The 23,450-nt window shown below is 41.1% G+C and overlaps 1 protein-coding gene across 1 annotated transcript; it reads right to left on the reverse strand.

Moving 5' to 3' along the window:
• Window positions 1–134: 134 nt before the first annotated feature.
• Window positions 135–15,695, reverse strand: klf3 (Kruppel-like factor 3 (basic)). Its single transcript, XM_041036074.1, has 6 exons — window positions 15,426–15,695; window positions 7,172–7,232; window positions 6,155–6,680; window positions 5,228–5,375; window positions 2,587–2,753; window positions 135–2,470 (listed from the first exon to the last, which is right to left on the reverse strand). The coding sequence occupies exons 2-6, from the start codon at window positions 7,211–7,213 to the stop codon at window positions 2,289–2,291; spliced, it is 1,065 nt and encodes a 354-aa protein (XP_040892008.1). The 5' UTR covers window positions 7,214–7,232; window positions 15,426–15,695; the 3' UTR covers window positions 135–2,288.
• Window positions 15,696–23,450: the final 7,755 nt, after the last annotated feature.

The raw sequence follows: 23,450 nt of genomic DNA on the forward strand, positions 1-23,450 counted from the left end.
CTGAGAAAAATTCAAAAAAGTCACATTTGAGAAGCTAAAACCAGAGAATGTGTTGATCGACTGTTTTGCTAGTACACTTGATAACTGCACACCCACACGAACAGAATTTAAGACACAACACTCAGTTCTGCAAATATTGTCAATAACTTTATTAAGTGGTATGAATATTCTGTTTTAAAATAAATGCAAAATTGCAGATAGACCTGTACAGTTATATGTTCACAGTTTAACATGTTCCCTTTGAATAGCCAACGTTTAGATTAAAAAGAGATAGGGTTTATTATAGACACAACATTACAGAAATGTATAATATCCATTATTATGAGAGTATCAAAATCATGCTTAATAAAAACCTTTAATTGCCCTTTCAGTCTAATAATCAATTATAAAATATACATATTTATGTATATATATGCATATATATGTAAATATACATATATATGCATATATATTACACCTTATATTTGCAGCGATACAAAAACATATACAACCAAAAACTGCAAAGAGTATCCAGGAGCAAATGCAGATCAGTTGAGCCGCTACATTCGGTATGTGTGTGAGTTTGTTTGCGTGTGTACATGTGAATAAAAGAAAGAGTCATATCTTCCTCTGCCATTACATGATTAGACAATGACTCAAGACACCTGTTGGATGTTTCTGACCAAACTGACCAGCAGATCTATGAACAGAGAAAACTGATTTTAAAATGTTTGGCTTTGGGAATGTCATATATATGTGTACAGTGTGTATATACATATATATATGTATGTATACACGTGTATATATAATATATATATATATATATATATACACACACACATGTATGTGTGGTTATACATTTGTATATAAAGTGCACATTAGAGATGTACAAAGACGCTATACACAAAACAATTTTGTTCTGGAGAAGCTGTAAAAAAAATCATGCTCTAAAGTGGTGATGGCATCCAAAAAAAATGGTGTTGCAGAAATTATTTGCTGTCTTATGGTATATTTGTTTGGAATCATGTGGGTGTATTGCAATATTGAATATTGTGGAATTCAATGGCATTTTCTTTCAACATAGATATCCTATAAGGCACGCTGGAATAAAACTCATCTGTTCCTGAAAAACAAAAATCAATGAGCAAATGTCCCTGCTTTGCACTTTGTATCTTTCCCATATAAAAGTGTCACACAATGAAAAAAGGCTACCAAGGTGTCACATCACAAACCAAACAATAGTTCATTGATACATAAACTTTGATATAAAACATTGGTAAGACACAAGACATTTCATTGCTTCTACCCTTAAACCAACTGAGTGGTGTCTTTTCCTCACTAACACAATAATGCCCCTGTGCAGCAACTTTCACATTTCTGAATGAAAACATAAAAAAACACTTCACTCTGACAATGAATGAGACCCACAGTCCCCATTTTTTTTTCAACCCAAATACCAGAAGCACACATGACCGAGGCTGAGCTGCTTTTATTAAGTGCATGTATTCTGCCGTGTGTGCTGTTAAACATGTGCATGTATGTATGTATGTACAAGTGAAAGCGAGCATTAGCTACCTGTTTATTGTTGTTTTTTTTTAAGTTTTACACTTCATTATGTAAGCTGGTAGAGGCAGATGAGGTGTGTGGTGTATTTTGTGGTCGGTCCATAAAGGAGGAGTTAGCATTAGCGCTGTGCTGATAAAAGAAAGCCGAAGTATGTATGACACAATGCACAGTAGGTGTAAGATGATACATTCTGGAAAGTTTCACATTATATTGGCTTAGCTAGCAAGTGAAATATGTGTGTGTGTGTGTGTGTGTGTGTGTGTGTGTGTGTGTCTAAGGCCACAATCTTTACTTGAGTGCATGCAGAAAAACGAGAGTTGGTGTTGTTGCTAAAAGAAGGTTGAGCATGCTGCGTGGCTTCAACAGAGCGGGTGTCGATGCAGTTTGGTTCTGTGGCCACAAGAAGGCGCTGTTCTCAGGCCGGCTGAGATGCTGCAGTCTCTTTGTAAAAAGTGTCTGGACCTTCCACAGCGGATCAGAGGTCTGGTACAACACCCACATTTCTAATATGATGTCAAAACGAGCTGATGATAAATCTGATAGATGACACCAGCTCATCACTCAGGCTAATGAGGTGAAAGGGTCTAATCTTGCACCCTGAGGAACATTTACCCTCTCCTTGTCCAATGTTTAAGGCCAGCTCTTTTAAAAAAAAACAAAAAAAAACCTCAAGTCAAAGTGGTAAAATCCGATGTTGAAACCAGCACCGAGTTTCTTTCAAGCTGCCCCCCTCCTGTGCTGTTTCACACCAGGAGGTGGCGTTTCTTGTGCAAAGCCAGGTGGTCAGAGCGAGAGAAGCTGCGTTCACAGTCGGGACACTGGAACGGTTTGACTCCTGTGTGCTTGCGGAAGTGTCTCGTCAGCTCGTCTGAACGGGCAAACTTCCACGTGCAGCCTTCCCACATGCACTTGTAGGGTTTCTCGCCTGTACACAGAGAGAAAAAAAATAAGAGGATGATTATTTAAAAGGTTTAAAAAGGAGAATAAAAATGTTTACACAGAGTGGAAAAATACAGCGTGTGTGTGAATCAAGCCTCTCACCGGTGTGTGTCCTGCGGTGCGCTTTGAGGTGGGAGCTCTTGGTGTACACTTTGTTGCAGCCGGTGAAGTCGCAGCGGTGAATTCGTCTCTTTTTCAGTGAGTCAGGAGAGTCAGGCGGGAGAGGATGCTTTGGGTTTGGACGAACTATGACTGATGGGTTGTTACCCCTAAGACAAACACAGAGAGAAAAAAATATTAGAGTTTACTGCTGTAAACTGATTGATCTGTCTTTGTCTGACTTGAGCAGCAGAGGGCGCTGGTGTCATGTAACAGCTGTCTCCATCATAATGTTGAAATCTAAATGCAAGTTTAATTTGGCCACAGCTTCTCTCCAATGCAATAACAACTTCTACCAGTCAGGAAGTTGAAAAACACCTCCCGCCTTTTCCAGTCCACCACGCCTTAGCTTTGTTCTGTCACCTCTCACATTTTTGTTTTTGTCACTTAACCATTCAACAAGTCATCCACTGTCATTTGATATAAATCTTTCTGTGCAACGCAGACAAAGAGCTGAAAATCAGAAAAATAAGCTCCAAAAACTGTGAAATAGTAGATGCAACGTTGCAATGACCTTTCCAGTCACACACCCAAATTCAACGAACCTGAATAGATTATGTTTCTAACACTGTACCGTGTGTGTGTCAATACATTGTGTGGTAAATAAAGCTCCTGCATGCAAATTTATTTCATAAAAGTTCACCAAACAATTACAGAACAGGATACAAAAGAATGGGAGAGAAAAGAAGAGAGGAAAAAAGTGACATTTTCAAGTGTTGTAAAAAGTGGAAAACAAGAAGGAGTTGTCTTTCTGCACTTAAAGAGTCATTATTAAAGTGTGTGTGCGTGCTTGTGTGTGTGTGTGTAAGTGGCAGTTGAGAGCAGGTGTCGAGTGTTGAAATATGAATCCCTCACAGATCAGATCTGCGTAAAGGAATGTGCAGAAAATCCCCCGCAGAAGAACAGACGCATGCACACACAGAAACAACACATATAGAAACACACACACACACATAGGCCAACCCATCATTATTATACACACTGAGCAAGCTTGACCTATATTAAACATATACATACAGTAAATTTACATTGTTCATGTGTCAGTGTGTTTTGAGAGGAGATGTGATGACAGATAGAGACACACCCACTCTTTTTTCTGAAGGGTCCAATTATTTCACAGTTGGCACGGTGACAATGGCAGCTTGTGATGGCAACCACCCTAACAACTACAGTAAAAGATTTGTGTGTGTGTGTGTGTGTGTGCGTGCGTGTGTGCGTGCGCGTGGGTGACACAATATAATAAACTTCATTCACACTCACAAACAAGAACCTACTGGCAACATTCCCTGACTATTACATCTATAACTGGCCTGCTTTTATTTCTTTGAGGAAAAAGCCGTTACTTGAAATGATGAAACATTCAGGCTACAAAACAGACGGAAGAGGGGAGATGAGGAGGAGGAGGTGGAAGGGGAAGAGGAGGAACAGGAAGGGAGGAGGGGAGTGGACGGAAGGGCATGGAGGAATAGGAGATGCTGGACAATGAGCGCTAAAAAATACAGGAAGCATCTAGCGAAGGAAGGAGGAGAAAGAAAGCAGAGATGACGAGGAGGTCATGGCTGAGATGAACTCGTGCGAAGGCGATAAGGAGACGTGGTAAAGCGCTGTAATGAGAGGTGCGGGCAAGACTTGAAATAAGAGAATAAGAGATGCCACAGAGGAATGAAGGAATCTGACACACCCCACAATATAGTACAGTCGGTGTATAAGGCGTGTGTGTGTGTTCACAATAGCTGTTGTGTTACTGGTCCTGTGTTATCTCTGTAAATTAGAAACTCATCTCTGAGCGTTTTTTTTAAGTTAACCTCTGCTCACCCGCATTCCCGCTGCAGGAAAAAAAAAGAGGTAACAGAGCATGGAGAGTGTCACATAAGTGCACATTTTCCCAAAGAGTTTTTCAAGAGAAAAAAAAAACCTTAGTAATAATTATTATTGTGCACTTAAATGGACATTAGCGGACAAATAAAATTATTCAGCACACTTTTTTAGCACTGAACATATCCTGTCTTAAATCATATGTTTTGATAATTTTACACAAATACAGTATTTGTTCAAACTTCTTCAAGCTAAGACAAAATTAAAGAGCGAGAAGCTCATCTTACCCCATATGAACTGAACACATTTTCTACAACTATGACCACTGTTGGGGGAAACTATTGACAAGTTTGCAAAGAATTACTGTTGCATGAAAAGTGAAACTTTGCCCAAATAAGCTTTAGACACAAAAGTCACATAGTTTTCCAGTAACAATGACTGCATGCCAAAGAGCAAGATAATCTCTGTCATGTTTAGGATTTGACTCATGTGTTTAATGAGTGTCACCTGTTTTTTCTTACAGTATCAAAACTGTCGTTGTATCGGGACTTAAATTCTAGCATCAAAACATTTTCAAAAGATTCCCAACCCAAAGTACTGGGACTGCACCTGCTAAAAAAACATCACAACATGGATCTGGTCGAAAATAGGTCTCTGACCACCACTGCTATATAAAGTTAAAGGGGAAGCGCTGCAGCAGACAGCGAAACTTGTGAAACTTCTGGTGCTTCTTTCAAAATCTGTATGAGTGCACTAGTGTGTTACTCACTCGTATTCTTGTGGTATCCTGATGACTGATGATTTCATCTCTTGGCTGCTGTGTGGGTCATGAGCAAACTCAGGGCAAGGCTCTGTTTTGATTGGCTTGTGCAGGTCGTGGGCGTCCCCTCGCAACTCCAGGGGCTTCGTAGAGTGAACTGGGTAGACGTAAAACAATCAGCAGATGTGAGAAGGGTCAGTGTGGTCAAAATTCATTCACATTAATATTATTTTATTATATATTATCCATAAAATAAAGATTAAATCTTAATCTTTCTGTTAGCCACACTAGCAGTGTGGCTGTAAGGATGACAATGTTGGTCGGTACACTGCTTTGGTCCAGAGAGAAATATCTCAACAACTCTTGCATAGCTTGCAGTGCAACTGCTGAGCCTAATTACAGCCGCACAGAGCTGCTAGCATGGCTGCAGATGCAAATGGGGTTTGCTCTGTGATAAAGGGATAGTTATGTATGCAGAGATGGTAACCTCTGTTAATCTCAGTGACCTCCTGCTGACCACAGAAAACAGAAGGAAAAAAAAAAAAACATGGCTTCCCTAAGAAACAAGAATCTGCCGAAACGGTTATTCTAAGAACAGAGGAAATGAGAAGCACTTCCTCATTTTCAGTAAAAGGTAATATGTACTCTTAAGAAGAAAATTTGAGATGAAATGGATGAATTTTATTTTGAAAAGTGAGCCAACACGTTTGTTGTACACTAGCCTATTACATTTATTTTGTTAAAAAAAATGTTGCTGTTATTTTGTCATTGTTCCACTTCATTCCACTTGTGTTGTTTTTTGAAATTAATGTTTGTTGTTTCTCTTATGTTTGTTTCATGTACAATAATTTAGCAACAACAGCAAGTCAAGTGAACTGAATCTAAATTGAACAGAAGTAGGAACTGAACTGAGTAAAACAATAAATGAGATCTCACCTGTTTTGTGCTCCCTGCTTCGATGATGGTCGTCGTCACAGGCGACGGGAGGGCTCACCATTATGGATTGGTGCAGGTGGAGAGGCGAGGGATAGAGGACAGACAGAGGCACCATGACTGGAGACACCATGACCCCAGAGCCTGAGCTGATGAGAGGAGCCACCATGGTGGGATAAGGAAGTGAGGGAGTGGGCGGCGGGACGGCGTGAGGTGGCGAGGAGCGCAGCTGGGAGTGTGGAGGGGAGCAGCGAGGGGAGGCGCGGCTCGCCAAGCTGTAAGGCGAAGGCGGGGAGCTACGCGAGGAGGCCGGGGAGGAGGCAGAGGAGCAGGGAGGGGAGGAGGAAGAGGAGCTGGAGGAAGAGCGCTTGCTGACTGACAGGTCCACTGGCTCCAGCTGGGTGTGTGTGGGGTTGCTGGGGGCGTGGGACTGGGGGAAGGCGTGCATGTGCGTGTGGTAGAGTGGGGCGGGATGGGGGAAGATCACTCCATATGGCTCCGGGGTTTTGACTAACGAAGAGTAGAATGACTGTGAGCGAGAGAGAAAGAGAGGATACAGAAGAAGGATGCAGTGAGAGAGGACAAAAGAGCAGAGAGTTAAAAATTTCCGTTCTGCTTTCAGTAACAGGGAAAACATGTTTCTGTCTCACAAACAACTACAGCAAGCCAAAATTTTTTTAAACCCATTTGTGTTTGGAAGCAGATAACTGTTATGTCTCACAGTACAGTGTGTGTGTGTGTGTGTGTGTGTGTGTTCATTAGCGTGCTGCCTGGCAGCGTGTGTACCCATTGTATGCAAATATCCACTGTACAGCAGCCTGTTTGTCCAGGAAGAGCCGGAATGTGGGAACCACTCTGTCTAGACACGTAGCAGGAGTGTGTGTAGGTGTGTGAACAGGTGTGTGCATGTGTGTGTAGGTCAGAGATACTGTATGGCATCAAAAACATGTTCAGGCATGACTGGATCCCTCAAAAACACAAATAAGAATCCCAACCCACACAAACACACACGTGCCCTACCGTCTCCATGTCTGTCTTCAGAGGGTAATCATACATCAGCATGGCTGCACAGGCCAGGCTCCTACAAAATAAAACACACACACACATATACATAAATTCACAGGTAATACATAACAACACATTTACACTAACACATTTATTAACATATAAGTGAGTCACCATACCAGTGGTACAAGAAAAAACTCAGACGGTTTACTGAAGTTACGACACCAGTACAACAATGTAGAAATGCTCCATTTTAAAGGTCACAGGATAAATCTGGGGGATTGTGAGATAATTAATGTTGTCGGAGCAAAGAAAATACATACTTTTGCCTCATAAATGTGTATTTAGTTTTAAGACTTTTCCCTAATTCTTGCCTTTTTTTTGTGAGATACTGGAGTTTTACCTCTTTGGGCTTCAAAAAAGTAGTTTAAATGAAGTCATCAGAGAAGTTTAGAGAGGAAATGTCTCATTTGTGAAACTTCTCAACATAAACTTTTTACATGTAGTGGAATGAAAAGTACATTATTTTCCTCTGGCGTGTAGTGAGGAAGAAGTATCAAGCAGCATGAAATAGAAGTACAAGCACTTCAAAATTATACTGAAGTACAGTGTTTGAGTTAATGTACTTAGTTACATTGCACCACTGTCCACAACCCTGTTCATTTGCCTGGTTTTCATCTAAAAATATTTAAAATGAGTTTATTTCCAAGGCAGAAGAAAAAGGAACAAACAGCCAAACTGCTACACAACTCAGGTACGCCACGCACACACCTTAAGTGCTGAAAAGTAAACCACCTAAAGTAGAGGGAAAGGCTAGACTAGGGTCTGTATGTAAGTATAGGTGACAGGAAAGTGTCTGAAGGGTGTGTGTGTTTGAACATACTCGGCCTCACTTCCAGTAAATCACTTCAGACAATTGCCATGAAAATATTTTTTTCTGTCAGATTTTACACGTCTTCTCCTCCTTGCTACTTTCACCATCTCCACCAGAAGCTCCCACACTGCCAATCTTTCACTCATGTTAACAAAGAAATCTCATCTGTCTGACACTTTTGTCACGCCGCACAAACAACACTTAACCACAGGGGTGTCATCTGAAAACGCCTTTCAAACAACAATTCTACAGACAAGTTTACGGCGGGTTGTTTTACGGGAATGCAGCCAGTTCCAGGTGTGATGTGGCTAGAAACTGCCCAGTGTCTAAGACAAGGCAGTGACACCTCAAACATCTCAGATAAGCCAATACACACACAAACACACAACACCTTCCAAGGCCCATCAAGTGTTTGGATCAAAAGCGTGTGAGGTTTCAAAGGTGGTTCCAGTTACCTTCGCTTTGAATAACCAGGTGCAGCTGCAATGACTCTGTGTTTGTGCCTAAATGAGTGTGTTTATGAGCGTGATTGTGTGTGTGTGTGTGATCATTGGAGCATTAAGGCAACATGAACTGTCAAAGAATGTACCCTAAGGGAGTCTGTGTGTGTGTGTGTGAGTGTGACCTGATTAAAGTCCACAGTCTGGAGACAAGTTAGCCTTTAATTATTAACAAATGGGCAATAACACAGGCCGTCACACCCTTGCACACACACACACACACACACACACACACACACACACACACACACACACACACACACACACACACACACACACACACAGACAGAGTCCAGATGGAGAGCAGACCAATAGGAGAGCAGGATGCTTGCTTGCTGGGTCAGGAAGGGTGTGAACATGACGAATGCAGCCTCACCCTTCGCCCGGCTCCAACGAAACAAAGAGACTGCAGGTAGGTGGGGACTGTGTGTGTGTGAGTGTCGGTGTGTGTGTGTACATATGTCTTTGAGGGTGTGTTTTCTAATCCGGGTTTGTATTGCATTGTAGTTCAACTGGAGGTCAAGCAGTTGTTCTATTGTGGTTGTGATACACACAGAGGTTACAATAAGTGTGGGTATTAAGCACAGACAAACCACAAAATAGGAAGAGGACAGAAGAAGAAATTTCTTCTCAGCTTGTGTGCACAGTGCACAGTGTAAGTACAATGTACAGGTATTTTCCCTATGGTGACAAGAAATTTAAAAAAAATCAGTGGCCATCATGGAAATCCCCAATCCTTGCCTCCATCCTTTGTTTGTATTAAAAAAATTCCCCTCAGCTTCTGAAACAAACGGAGGGAGGTACAGTATTGTATCAAAAGAGTAGGACATCTGCAAAACACACATTTCTCACATCTCACATCTAATCATATTTGAAAGCAAGGAGAAAAAGCGTCATCGATGGAAAACAAAACAGAAATCAAAACAGGCCCACACAACATAGCTCAACATGGCAGCTTTCAACCTGAGGTTCTATTTCAACATCTAGGGCTGCAGCTAATGATTATTTTTGTTATCAATTAATTTGTCGATTCATTTTTTTGATTAGTTGTTTAGTATCCAGATGGTGGAAATCTGTCACATTGTCAGTTTTAATAAGCAGTATATAAAAAATTATAAAAATAGACAAATGGTCTAATCAACTTATCATGTAGCTAGCACTGTCAACTTTTGCCACTTATCAGGAAAAAATAAGTAGTTTTGACCTGCAAATGTAGACAAGTCGATGAACGCCATCTAGAGGCAAGGAAAGTAATAGCTTTTTTTTTTGTGCCACCTGCTGGCAATACCTTCCTTTGGCTGTAGGTGGCAACATCAACATATCTTAAATTGCTGCTGTTATTAATTTCCTTTCCTATAGGTAGTACAGGTTGCCACAGGTGTAGAGCTGATCTGGAAATGACCAGACATTTCCCCTTTTGGAAAATCTGTAGTCTCATACACAAAAACATTTGCGAGTTTATTAGTGACTCACAAGCCAGTTCAACAACTGCAACAACAACTACTAAAAACTCCCTTCAAACACAAATATACACTTGTAAACTCAGACATGAGTGACTCAGGGCGTCCTCCAAACTCTGAAATACAACAAATGTTAAATTATCTTGTCACTAGAGGGCTGGGCTCAGCTGGAGGGAGATTTACAGCCACTCGCGTGTGCACAGGTACACGCGGGTGGCTGTAAATCTCCCTCCATCCCTTCATGTCTGTGCCTTCACGTGCACATGCAGAAATGCTGTATGTTCACATGCTGAAGAAAATACCACAATTGGCTTTTAGCCCAGCTGTTCATCTGAGTTCATCTCTCACAAAAAAACTGTAGCAAACCTCTGCAGCACATTTAAGTTCATGAAAGAACACACACAATCATGGGAACATACTATTCCTCTCAGAGTTCACCTGTCGTGCAGTATTTCCCCTCACTGGACTGCTCACAAGAAGATGAAGTTGATTTATGTAGTCTGAGAAGTGAAGGCATGCTCCTCATAGTTGAGCAGGCTAAATGTGCTTGTCTTGGTTTGGTGACAGAGATTTGAGGCACACAGTGGCAGCAGCCAGTTATTAATGTTGTTGGTTTTAATCTGCGCGGAGGTTGTTGCCAGGTGTTTGGGGTTTACCACACAAAGAAATGAACAGAGGAGACACATCAGGCAGCATGTGACAACAGGATGGTGAACGGAGGAGACTGTCCTTGTGAAAAAGTCCAATTTTCCCTCGGGATGGATCATAAAAGAATAAATACAATGAGTGGCAGAAAATTTAGACAATTGTAGGAAATAAAATCTAATTTAGCCCCACAGCATCTTTTTTTCAGTACAGTTCCACCAACCATAAGGCCTCAGGAGATAAAAGACAATCTGCAGCTGGAGCTTGTTGATTTTGAGTCCGAATCTGTGGTGCATTCAGAGCTGCAATGATAAGTCTCTTCATCGATTAGTTGCTCGACAGGAAATGATTCATCGCTATTTTTCAAGCAGAGCTATCAAACATTCCTCAGTTTAAGATCCTCACTTGTGACAACAGAATATCTTTGGGCTTTCAAACGTTGGTTGGTCAAAATAATCATTAGATGCAGCCCGAGTTGCACTGATCCTCTGACTGAAGGAATATTGTAACTGGTAAAACTGATCTCGTGGAGAACAACCTTAACCTCCTTCTGTGAGATAGACAGATCAGACAGCTGTGGCACTTCTGCCTCATCAGAGCATTTACAGGTTTAGAGCTAGAAACTCTTAGGGGGCATACGCACTGTGAAGTGAAGGAACCAGTGTGCACTGCACCTATTTGGTAAATAAGTAGCCCTACCTGGGTTGTTGAGTATTTTCTCCCTGTGCACTACATGTGGGTGTGTGTTTGTGCATGTCAAGTCAGTGGTCTGCAAATATTGTCCTTCTAGGTCAGTAGAGCTACTGTGTACTCAACCCCAACCCACTCAGCAAACACTTCCTACTCCCCCCCCTTTCTCCACCCTTGGACTCCAGATCCTCTTCTACACCTCTTCTTCACTCGCTCCTCAGCAATCACTCATGTCTTTACTACTGTATTTATCTAAACCACACACCACCTCGCACTCTTTTGCTCTCCCTCTCTATGAATGATATAAAACAACATGACTGAAGGGGAAAATATTGTGGCTTGGAGTCCCTGGCTACCGACTCAACCACACACACATACACTCTCACAGCCGCACACCAAGTTTCTGCTAGCTCAACAGAATACACACACTAAATCACTAAAGGACTAAATTATTACAGACACGCACGCATGCTTAAACATACACAGACGCAAGCGAGGCTGTGCGCACGCACGCACACATACACACATACACGCACTCTAATGGCAACAGGCTGGAGAAGATGAGATCACCAGAGAGACCAGAAACCTCCAGACAACAGCTTTGTCCAAGAAAATGCCGCAATAGACACACATGCAGATACACACACACACACACACACACACACTGCCTTCAGCTCTCTGTTCTTGGCTCTTTTACTTTTCTTTTTCTTATCGCCCCTTTTACCTTGTCAGTCTCACCTTATGTCGGTGCCTGTGCTGTCTTACGCCATGGCTGTCATTTTGATCGCATATCGCCGTGGATCAGACAGCCCTCACGCACTGACAAGAGACAGAGTCGAACTTCATGTACATACTGTAATTTGACTCACCCTCTTACCCATTTACACCCCTTAGGGAATGGACTGGTTAGTCTTAATCTAAATTCATCTTAACTTAATTTAAGATCCCAATTACATGACTCATCAAGGTGGCCAAGCTAATATTCCATCATTTAACTTTTCCTTTTTCTGAGCTCACTCCCAGCGTAGTTTCTCAATGCTCCACACTCCCTCTGTTGTCATTCGAATTTACTCCTTCTTGAAAGCGCTCACCCCCAGTGTACCTCCCTACTCCCTTATTTCAACCCCTTACCTCACTGCCTACTCCCGACTCCCCTAATAACGCCTCTCCTGCTCTGACTTTGACTCCTCTCACTTTAAGGCCCCTGCTGAAGCCCCCCTATCCTCTTATTTTGGCTCCCTATCCCCTCATCCGAGCTGCCCGGCCCACTCCTCACACACACAAGCACATATACAGACATATGCAGGCACGTAGTTCCTCTCTGGTCCTCTCCAGCAGACTGTGGGGCTGCAAGGCCCTCAGACCTCAGGGGGAAGCCAGAGGGGGCCATCAGCAGGGGAGAGGAAACAGGATCCATCATCACACACACATCCCCGCACACGGGTACACACATTTAAAGACACACCGGAGTTGACATACGGCTCAAACACGGACAAAGACACACACCTCAAGCTGAACTTGTCAAAGAGAGAAGAGTTTTGAGGCTTTCCAGACTGAGGCCGAGGGAAGGAGAGAACGAGAGAGGCTGCCAAAGAGAAGGAGAGAGGGAGAGAGAGAGAAGCGGAAGCCCTCAGAGTTTAGCCTGACTGTTATTATTTCCACACTGCGTGATGGGTCGGGGGGTGTAAAGAGGAGGAGGAGGAGGAGGAGAGTGAAGCCAAATGGGGGGTGCTGCTGCAGGGGGCCTGCGGTTTCCTGTCTGACCCCCCCACCCCCCTCACCCTCCTCAACACACTGCACCTCCCTACTCAAAGAATGAGAGAACAGAGGGGGGAATGGAAGGAGAGACAGGGCAAAGAAAACAGCCGCTCTGACCAAACTATGTCAAAATGGAAGTGGAAAGAACAAGGCAGAGACAGAAACGGGGAAGAAAATGAAGTGGGTTTCAACCAAAATATGACAAAACTTCAATGAACCTCAAACATCGGCCGGGGGGTGGGGGGGTGCGTAAGAAAGAGCTACACTGTCACAGTGGCTCAATCCAGTGGTTTAAGAGCGGTAACAGACACACTGTACAAGTGTGTGTTTTGCGTGTGCTTTCACATGACTGTGTGAGTGCGTGCGTGTGCTGGCACGCATGTGAAGTTGTGTAACGAGTTACAGCTTTTTTACGTTTATGGCTGTCTGTGGACCCTGGTGTCCTTATTTCCTTAACTTCTAATGGAGAATCACCAACTCTTCAGCATCCAGGAGTTTAATGTTTAGCCCTAATGTTCTCTAGGACATGCCCTTTGAGCAGTGTGTGTGTGTGTGAGTGTGTGTGTGAGTGTGTGTGTACACGCTCTTGCGCATTTTGTTCCACCAGATAACATCAGCATGTTGATTCAGGAAAAGAGGTGTAGGGGTAGGTGGGTGGGGTATTTGGGGCGTGTATGTGTGTAAGTACGTACTGCCCTAATGAGAGACAAATAAATAAGAAGTAAAAGAGAGGTCAGCTAATTTTTTTTTCTTTCTTTTTAAAACCTTTTTAGAGTGAGGGAAGAGTACGAAGTAACACAGAGAGGCAGAGAGAGGGAGATCGCCTTCGTTCCACCCGTCCACCCCCCACATCCACATCCCTCTCTCCTCCCTTCTTTCTCCCTCTTTCTCTCTCACTCCAGGCTCTAAACAGGATAAGGGCTTCATATGCCAAGTGGAATGTGTGACGCAAGCCTCAGCCTTGAAACAAAGCACAGGAAACAGGGAGAGACAGAGACGGAGAAACACACACACACACAAAGAGAGTGAGAGAAAGAGATGTGTATTGTAAAGGATGTAGTGAAATGAGAGGACAGGCAGAGAAGCTCAGGTATGACCGAGTGTTTGAATCTTTCACCCCCTCTCTCTCTCTCTCTCTCTCTCTCTCTCTCTCTCGCTCTCTTTCACACACACACACACCTGTCAAATATACTCCTTTCTGTGTATTACACTGCTTTCAGCTCTGACACCATGCAGCAGCACTGAGGGTCATCTCTCACTGTCGCTCCACGGCTCAATTCAGCATCAGCATCAGATTCGGTCTTTATTGACAGCCTTTCAAAACCCGATCTACAGCTGAAACAATCAGCCCATCAATCAATGAATCACTTCAACTGTTTGTTCGAGCAAAAACTGTTTCAGCTTCTAAAGTAAAATTTATACTTTTACAGATTTGTATTATTTATATTTAGTCTATTATCTAGAATCTATCTTTGGCTCAAAACTTTTTTAAAAACTATTTTCAGACATTTCACAGACTAAACATTAAGACAAAATATGAGCAATAGATTATTCAAGCCCTGCACCCATTCGTATTTTAGAATAAAAGTCCACATCTAGACCATCTTAAACCGGATTAAAATCACACATTAAGAGGTCACAGGTTGTTAAATTACATCAGCACAGAAAAACAGAAAAGCCAACTACACAAGTCTCTTTTCCACCCTAGAAACCCGTACCTGACCACTACAAAAAGAAAGAAAGAAAGAATAAACCTAATTAACAATAATATGTTATAGTCTATAAAAGGCTCTAAAGGCTAAAAATAGCCTTCTCTTTCTGGTGCTTTACTATCGGGTTACACCAGTTATCAGCCAAGATCATCAGACATCAGGTCACCCGATAAAATAAAAGAAAAACTGAGACTCCTTTTTACAACATGAAATATGCCAAAAATGAATAAATAAATAAATACAAGAATGAGTTGAGTCCTAACACACAAAAATTAAAGCTCTGTCATAAAAACAACTTCAGTTAATCAGACACACAATTACCACACAAGCAGCTTGATCTCATTTAACTAGAACCACAACTCTGAATTTATGGATCTCTTTTCCCATCATAAAGCTCAGTGCTTTAATACAACACATCTACTGCAGCACATTTAAACTTTTAAATAGACCACGCAGCACTTACAGGCTTTCACCGCAGCACATCCGATAGGAAATAAGAACGGCAGGCTGCGCCGGGTGGGGGGGGGGGGGGGGGGGGGGGGGGGTCACCGTATGAAACGGCCCGGACTCAAGCTGTCAAGTCCCTGCAGGCAGGTTAAGGGGCAGATCAGATCGGTGTCAGTGACTTACTTCTCAGGTGGAGTTAGATGGTCTATTCCTGGTGGAGAGACGGTAGTTTCTCGGCTGCCTCGCTGAACCGCACAGGCTCCCACCGAAACTCGATCAGGCAAGTCCGCTGAAAACGTGACGCAGGCGACGGTCAGTCCTCCGCGGTGTCACTCACATCAGGCTCAGAAAAAAACAAGACGCTCCGGTGATCGATGGCTTCACAAAACTTCCCTAAGTTACGAAACTCCCTCCCTCTCTCTCTCTCTCTCTCAATGTCTCTCTCACTCAGTGTGTGTGTGTCTCCGTTTTTGTCGTTTAGAAACTGCTGCTGTCACATGATCCAATGTCTGCTCTCCACGGGGTTGGGCCGCTGGGCGGGACCGGGGCGGGGTGGTCCAGTTTCTCCGTGTGTGTGTGTGTGTGTGTGTGTGTGTGTGTGTGTGTGTGTGTGTTGTAATTTTCAAGTTTGGAGCAAACAAACAAGTGAGAACTTTTCACGCCATTACAGTCATCATCCTCAACAACAGCAGAGGTGTGGTACTAATGAAAGGGTACACTCCAGGCTATTAAGTGTCATATAGGCAGTCTACCACCTTATTTATAATTTATAAGCTGTAATTATTGGCTCTGTTAAGGGTTATAGCGTCATTTACTAATGCTTTATTGATCAGTTATTAGTTATAATTAATAAAGAATTTGGGGGTTGCGAGGATGATGTTTTATTACAAAATAAACCATCAGCAAAATTTAGTCAGTTGCCAATGAATGTAAATAAATAAATAAATTAATTAATTAGGTAAAGGAGAGAAATATGTCATGATTTATTAGGTGAATGCAACATCAATGGGATACTTGTGAATATATTTTAATTACCATTAAATAATTTGCCAAACATGAGACGTTTCTTTTTATTATTGTTAATCACGAGTGGTCATGTGCACATTTTCTGTGCATAAGTAGTACATGAGTATTATCAGCAAATGATAGTAAAAGCACTCAAGCACTCATTAGGCAGGAATTTCTGATGCACTACTGTGTGAGGAGTGTTTACACAACGTTTGAATTTTGGGGTTAATTTTAATCCAATTATTTACCTTTGTGTAGTTTATTATACTGTAACCTATAAGATGGCATCGTGTTTTGTGAGCATCATACACTAAGTAGCTACTTTATGAGATACATCCATTCAACCTGTTGCAATCCAATACAACAGCCCTGATATTACATCAGTGTTTATGAGGCTAATAACATTCACTTTTTGGCGACATTGTCGGAAATGTGTAAATTAAATTATATGTTTATTACTGACGGTCGTTGTTAAAGGTGGTGTTTCACTAGACTACATTATATTGAAAGGTGTTTTATAATATTTTTTCCTTTCTAATTACATTCCCCCACAACCTATAATTCAATTAACACCTCTCTGACAACAAAAAGTGAACACTGTAGGCATCATAAAAGTAGATTTTATGGCAGAACTCTCACACTGAATTGCATTAGGCTGTACGTGTGTTCCCACTTGTAACTTGTGACTATAAATTCAGTGGAGTAAAAAAGTACAATATTTACTATGTTACTGTAGTACTAATGGAAATGTATTAATATTAGATTGCACCACTGAATTCTGATTCACATAGTACTGGTGGTTATATGTAATAAAGGTGCACTGACAATAGCTAAAAGCACAGTATCTGCAATTTGTGTGTTTCTTATGTTATGTACTCATAAAATAATAAAAGGCTTGACAATATGGGACTGACCGCACTTTATTTGTGTGTGTGTGTGTGTGTGTGTGTGTGTGTGTGTGTGTGTGTGTGTGTGTGTGTGTGTGTGTAGAGGGAGGAAGAGGATGGCCAGGGTGTGACAAGGGACAAGTTCTTCCCACAAGGAAATGCATTACTGTTACAAAGGGAGAGAAACACAACAGTGTAATTTAATGTGCAACATTTTTCACTCATCGCCACAGAGAATATTTGTTCCTGTTGGGCTAGCAGGTGTGCATTAAAGGCATGTGTCATCGCATCCAAATCACAGTTCCCTTTAACAGTTTAACTACTACTCCATCAACACTTATGCTTCTAGTTAAATCAATCATTTTGGTATTAACACTGAGTTAAATGACTCTGAAACCACTGAGAATCAACAACAAACTCTACAGCTCGTTCACACCGTATTGTTTTAGTTCACCAGTGGGCCTGTTCGTGCATAGACTGGAAGCTAAACATTTAGCAAGTTAGCCCTGATCCAGGACAGACTTACTACATGGATAGTATCGCTGCCCTGAACCTGAACAGTACAGTCACTCAGGTATTCATAAAATTTGCCATGATAAGAATGTTTGAAATAAAGTCACTAGAGGAAAGAGTTGGGTTGTAATGTCACCAAAGAAAGCAGCTAACAAAATGCACCATACCACCCTTGCCACTTCTCGCTCTCATGACCATGATATAAAGGTGATAATATACCCTGAGGTGTTTTGATATTGAAAATTACTCGGCCCCTTGCTTCTTCTCTGCCTGTATTTTCTTACCACCTGGTGTATTTTCACTAACGTGCAGCATACTTTTCAAACATAGTAATGCATTTTTATTCTGAACGGTGAAAACCTGTTGGATGGTTGGTTGATAGGTGTTCATCAAAGTCTTTCATCACAATGTGTCAGACATAATTCCAGTGAACACTTATTACTCTTTATTTCTGGCAGCTGGCCATGCTGACTTCAAGTGAAACAAAGTGCTGCTACGATAAGTTTGTTGGGTTAAAAAAATAACACATAGTACATCCTTGTTAATTAGGTTGACTTTGCATTATCATTAACTGTTAAAGTGTATTTTGAGCACATTTTAATGATGTAATCATTTCTGTTCATTTTCACACAGTTCCACACATATCAAATAAAAGGAAAATAAGGAATGATACAACTTTAATCAACCCAAAAGAAATTTTTATGCCAGACTTCCTCAGTGCAATGTTCTGTTTGTTATCTGTTTAAGCTTTAGTAACATACATGTCAGTATTTCTCTGTTTCATTACACCTGTGGGAAGACTCAGACAGAATTAGAGGCAAAGAACATAGGATTATAAAAAGGTGGTGCAAACCAATATCCTAAAACACACACACACACACACACACGCGCGTGGTGGCATCTGTCATCGCAGCCCTGCCCTCCGTGCTCTCTCGGTCTGTGAAGCGAGGCGAGGCTGTGCCGGGTGCTGCTGCCAGGTGAGTTGAGTGTTGAAACAAGACAGTGATGATATGACAGCTGTTATTTCATGGATGGTTTCTATATTAGAGTAGGTGTAAGTCTTTCAGGTCTGAACTCCCATCCGCTTCGGATTAGCTAGCTCCGTTTGCACAAGAAGTGGAGCATGAGACGTGCTGATGTCTGACAGTGCAGCATGGGAGCGTGGTGGAGGGCTGCTCAGGCCGGATTAAGGCACTGTAACTGTGTTTCTGTGTCAAAAATGACTCAGGGAGAACTACAGTACAACGTGAACCTATGGACACTGTACAAACAAGCTGTAGAAACAAGTAAAAAACTGACATAAATAAGTCAAACACCAGTGTGTCATTTTGCTAAATGTACTGTACTGTACTGTATTGTAGGCCCTGTTTTATAACTTTTCAGTAATCTGTCATTGGGTTTGGGTAGAGCAATTTTTAATGTCTGATTTGACATTTGGACAGAACTGAAATTTACCTGGGCCAGGCACACATGGCACATTTTTCAAAAATAACATCAGAGTAGATTTTCTGATTTCTAATCTCTCTTTCCGTGGCAATGATCAAAACATCAAATTTGGACCCACGGAGGTAGAGACATATCAGACAGCCAAGACACAACAGCTTTGGACTGTTTTCCCCCAAACAAACTGTCCACTGTATGGTTATTTCAAATGACAAGAATGTTGCTGGGAAAGAAATACGTTGCTTAAATAAGATCATGTGATTTTTTTGTGATTATTAAGTACCTGCCTCATATAAATGATGCTGCTGATTAATTCCTATAGTCACATTCTTCTTCTGGTTTGTCATACATCACTGCATACACATACACACCTAAGGCATCCTCCAGGCATTGCTCTGTATGCAGAAACAAACCCTGAAAGATTGGGATTTAAGCCAGAAGATTCCACACTAACTTCTCTCCTGCACTGTGGATTGTTCATTCTGCCCCCTGTGTGTGTGTGTGCGTGTGTGTGTTGTGGGTGTGTGTCTGTGTGTGTGTGTGTCTGCACATGCAGAGTTACAGCCCATTGGCTAAACCTTTAAATAGGAAGATCTTTAACTTTTCAGCACACTGAGCTCAGCAGGCCTATAGGCTAGATTTCATGTGCTGAAATGCGAGTACTTTCATGTACATGTGCATGCAAACACACACACACACACACACACATTAACGACTCACACATGCAAACACAAATAGTTCCTTCACTTCATTTGATGGCATTTAGCCACGAAGGGAATGTGTGCTTTAAGTTTTATTATTATTATTATTATTATTATTATTATGATTATTTTTATTTATTTTTTGTGAACAACAGAAGCTATTTTTTCAGTTTTAACAGTTTAGGTGTAAAAGGTCACAAACACTCACACATCAGCTTTTAACTCAACCTGTAACCTGAATTAAAGAAATGTGAGAGTCTAAGCCTCGTTAAACAGGATCTTTTTTTTAAAGAGTATTTTATTTGTATTTTATTTACAAATTTGAGGGCATTTTAGCTGCGACCTGTTGTTGCATCTCTCTCTCTCTCTGCTCTCTTCTGTTATTTCTATGCAAATAAAGGGATGAGGATAAAACTGTTTAAATGTATTTGGTGAAAAATATGCAATCAGAAGCTCATTACATAGAAGTGTTTATGTACTGTAAACTCTCATGCCCTTTCGCCACACCGCTCGGAGGGTTGCAAACCCTCCCACAAATTCCCAGAAAAAAATACTGAAAACATGACTTCAGAGTCCTCAGTGGAAGCAGCTGACCTGAGGCCAGGTCACACACTGTGGTGTTTAGCGTAAAGAGTGGGGTTAAGGCCAGGAGATACATTTGCTTAGGAAACTGCCGTCTGCATCTCTGAATCATTTATATTAACAGCATCTAATAATAAGCAGAGCAAAGGTCACACACATGTTCTAACAACATTCTGTTCAACTGATAATGGGGGGAGTTAGAAAATAAAATGCTTTTTGTCCTGAGCCATTAGATACCAGATAAGACCTGTCAAGATGCACACTGCTCTCAGGTCAGTTTTTCAATATCAGTATCGGTTCTTTTTCCGAAACTAGGTAAAAACACAAGAACAAACCCCATCACATGGGTGTGACTAACACATTTTGGAGTTACTAACAAGCAGACTATACGTCATCTTTCAGCTGTTATTACCTCCTCTGTTTATTTTGTGCATTGCATTGTAGGAGAAAGGTGTCCTTCGACAGTCCGAAACTCATAAATCGACTGAAGCATGCACGCTGTCTGGTTTGAGTGTGTCTCATTTTGTCACTTTCCTAATGTGAACACATCACATACTAAAAACCTGCTCAGAATCAGTACATAGTCTTGATTTGACCTCAGTTCCAGATAAAAAAAAAAAAAAAAAGTCCTCTGGGTCAGCAGGCTCTAAGCACTGACCTCTTATTGTGCTCACGCTGGTGCAGTTTCACCAAGGTCATCCTCAGTGAGTTCCACGGAGTTTACCTAGTCCATCAGGTTCTTTTTTTATGTGTTCAAGTGTGCGTGCATGTAACTGAAGGCCTTTCATTGTGCAAACTTCACAACAGACACAACAATTTATGCAGAATGACTACAGTGAATCATAAGACTCCATTACTCTTTGTTCCTGAGTGGGTGTGTGTTTTACAGCTACCTGATATGTGTGTATTTGTTTTCATTTGATATCACATTGTCTTCTGTAGAAAAATAGAGGACATTTTTTTCTGCTGAACCGCACACACAAAAACCGCCAGAGTTCCAGGTTATGCGGTGCCTCACTGCTCAAGAATGAAAAGGAGATATAAATCATATTCTGGCTGCTATTATCATTCCTGCGTCCACTTCAGAAAACACTGTTACAATTCATCCTGAGGAGGACATATATGCCTATATGCCAAATTTCATGGCAATTCACCCACTAATTGTTGAGAGATTTTCATTTCAAAGTCAGAAGAATTCATCATCTGGACACCATGAATGTTTTTACAAAACACAGAGTAACACTGCTACCATGGCTAAAAACCAGCTGTACAACTAACAAGGTTCACACTGCCTCACCTAGTTCATCAAGGTGTTCAAGCATTATGAAAGATTTACAATTCTTTTGATGGAAAGTCTTTTTATAGTTTTTAAAAGGTTTCATTTAATTTTTTTTTAACTTGCCTTTTTTGAATTTATATAATTTGGTGTTTTGCCTTTATTTGACATTGTCGCTGTAGTGGTAGTGGTGGCAACATGGGGGATTGAGAGATAGAGAGAGCACAACAGGCAACAGAGGCGGTTATGTGGCATGTGCCTCAACCATTACGCTACTGTCTGGTCTTGTTACATTCTTTATTGTTTTACCCTTTTTTACACTTTTGTTCTATGTATATTTGTAGTCATCATTTTTGTGTATTTTCTGTTTTCTTTTTTACCATGAATCACTTTATGTCTTTGCTTTTAAAATCCTACATAAATACTAAGGATGGATGAGATATATATACATATATATACATATATACATACACACGTATATATATATATATATATAATTTATAATTTATAATTTATAATTTAATTTTTATTTATTTTTTTACAAAACTCAACATGCAGCTAAATTACTTGGCTAAAACTGGTGATACTATTCAGTATTAGTTGAACTTGACACAAGACACTAGGAAAAAAATGCGTTTGTTCATACATGAAACATTTTCTCCCTATAGGCAGACACACATACCAACACTGGGCTGGGCCCAATTCTACGAAAGCTTACCCCCCCGCCCTCTCTGCAAGGGAGGTCACACCCTATGTAAGAACACTTCAAATACTCTCTCACATCAGCTGGGCTGCTCTATGTTTGAGTGATATATGTCAGGTTCCTCCTAAAGCATCTTTAACACAGACACTGCTGAACTGATCTGAAAGATTAGATCACACCTAACTCTTCTTACTTTCATGCAACAGCAAGCTTTAAGCACATTCTTTCACTGTTGACCACAGAGATGAGTCAGTCAGAAAAGTCACAACAAAGTTTTCATTATCTGCTGCTGGAGACATCCAGACCATCCGAGTGTTACCATCAGATTCACAGCAAATCAGTCTCTGCTTTATGGTGCAAAACGTTGAGTTGGAATAAGAAAACAAAACAAGACAAAAAAAAAAAAAAGATAACCAATGCCAACAACAGAAAAAAAAAGTTCACATGGAAACGTGCTGTAGTTCTGTGGAAGACAGAAAGACTGACAGCAGGCAGATGGCAGGTCAGATTTCATTGGAACCACAGGCCTCTCAAAACACTCAGGTGAGATGAAACATGATGATACCTTCATTCCTCTGCACAATAGGAGCTGCTGCTGCTGCAAAAGTAAATAAGCAAATTCCGCATTTGCAAAGTTCAGTGAGGAAGATATTTTCTTTGGTACTTCCTCTCACGTCTCACCTTTTACAGGTAAATCAACATAGTCTTAGCACTCTGACTTTGACGCTCCAATAAACATCACTGGTTTGCACCCAGATTAATTGTGCTATCAGCTAATACCACAGTTGGTTTAGTTTAGGAGCATTAACCAGTATGTCAAGCTCTGACAGTCTCTGGCAATTAGAATTAGAATTATTCTGGGACAGTGATAAGTTGAGAGGTTGAAATGAAATATGAAATTCCTATGTAGAGCATAATTTGAGTAAAGAAGAGATTAAAATTATATTTGCTGTCATGATTTTCGTAATACACTAAATGATATTATTATGGATGCTAATACAGCCTCTCCTACACCAAGCCTGTCTCCCAGAATCTACATTTATACAGTAAAACACCACTAGATGGAATAAAAAAAAAAAAAAGGCAAAAAAACTT

This window comes from Toxotes jaculatrix, chromosome 4, assembly GCF_017976425.1.
Source record: "Toxotes jaculatrix isolate fToxJac2 chromosome 4, fToxJac2.pri, whole genome shotgun sequence".
Taxonomy (NCBI): domain Eukaryota; kingdom Metazoa; phylum Chordata; class Actinopteri; family Toxotidae; genus Toxotes; species Toxotes jaculatrix.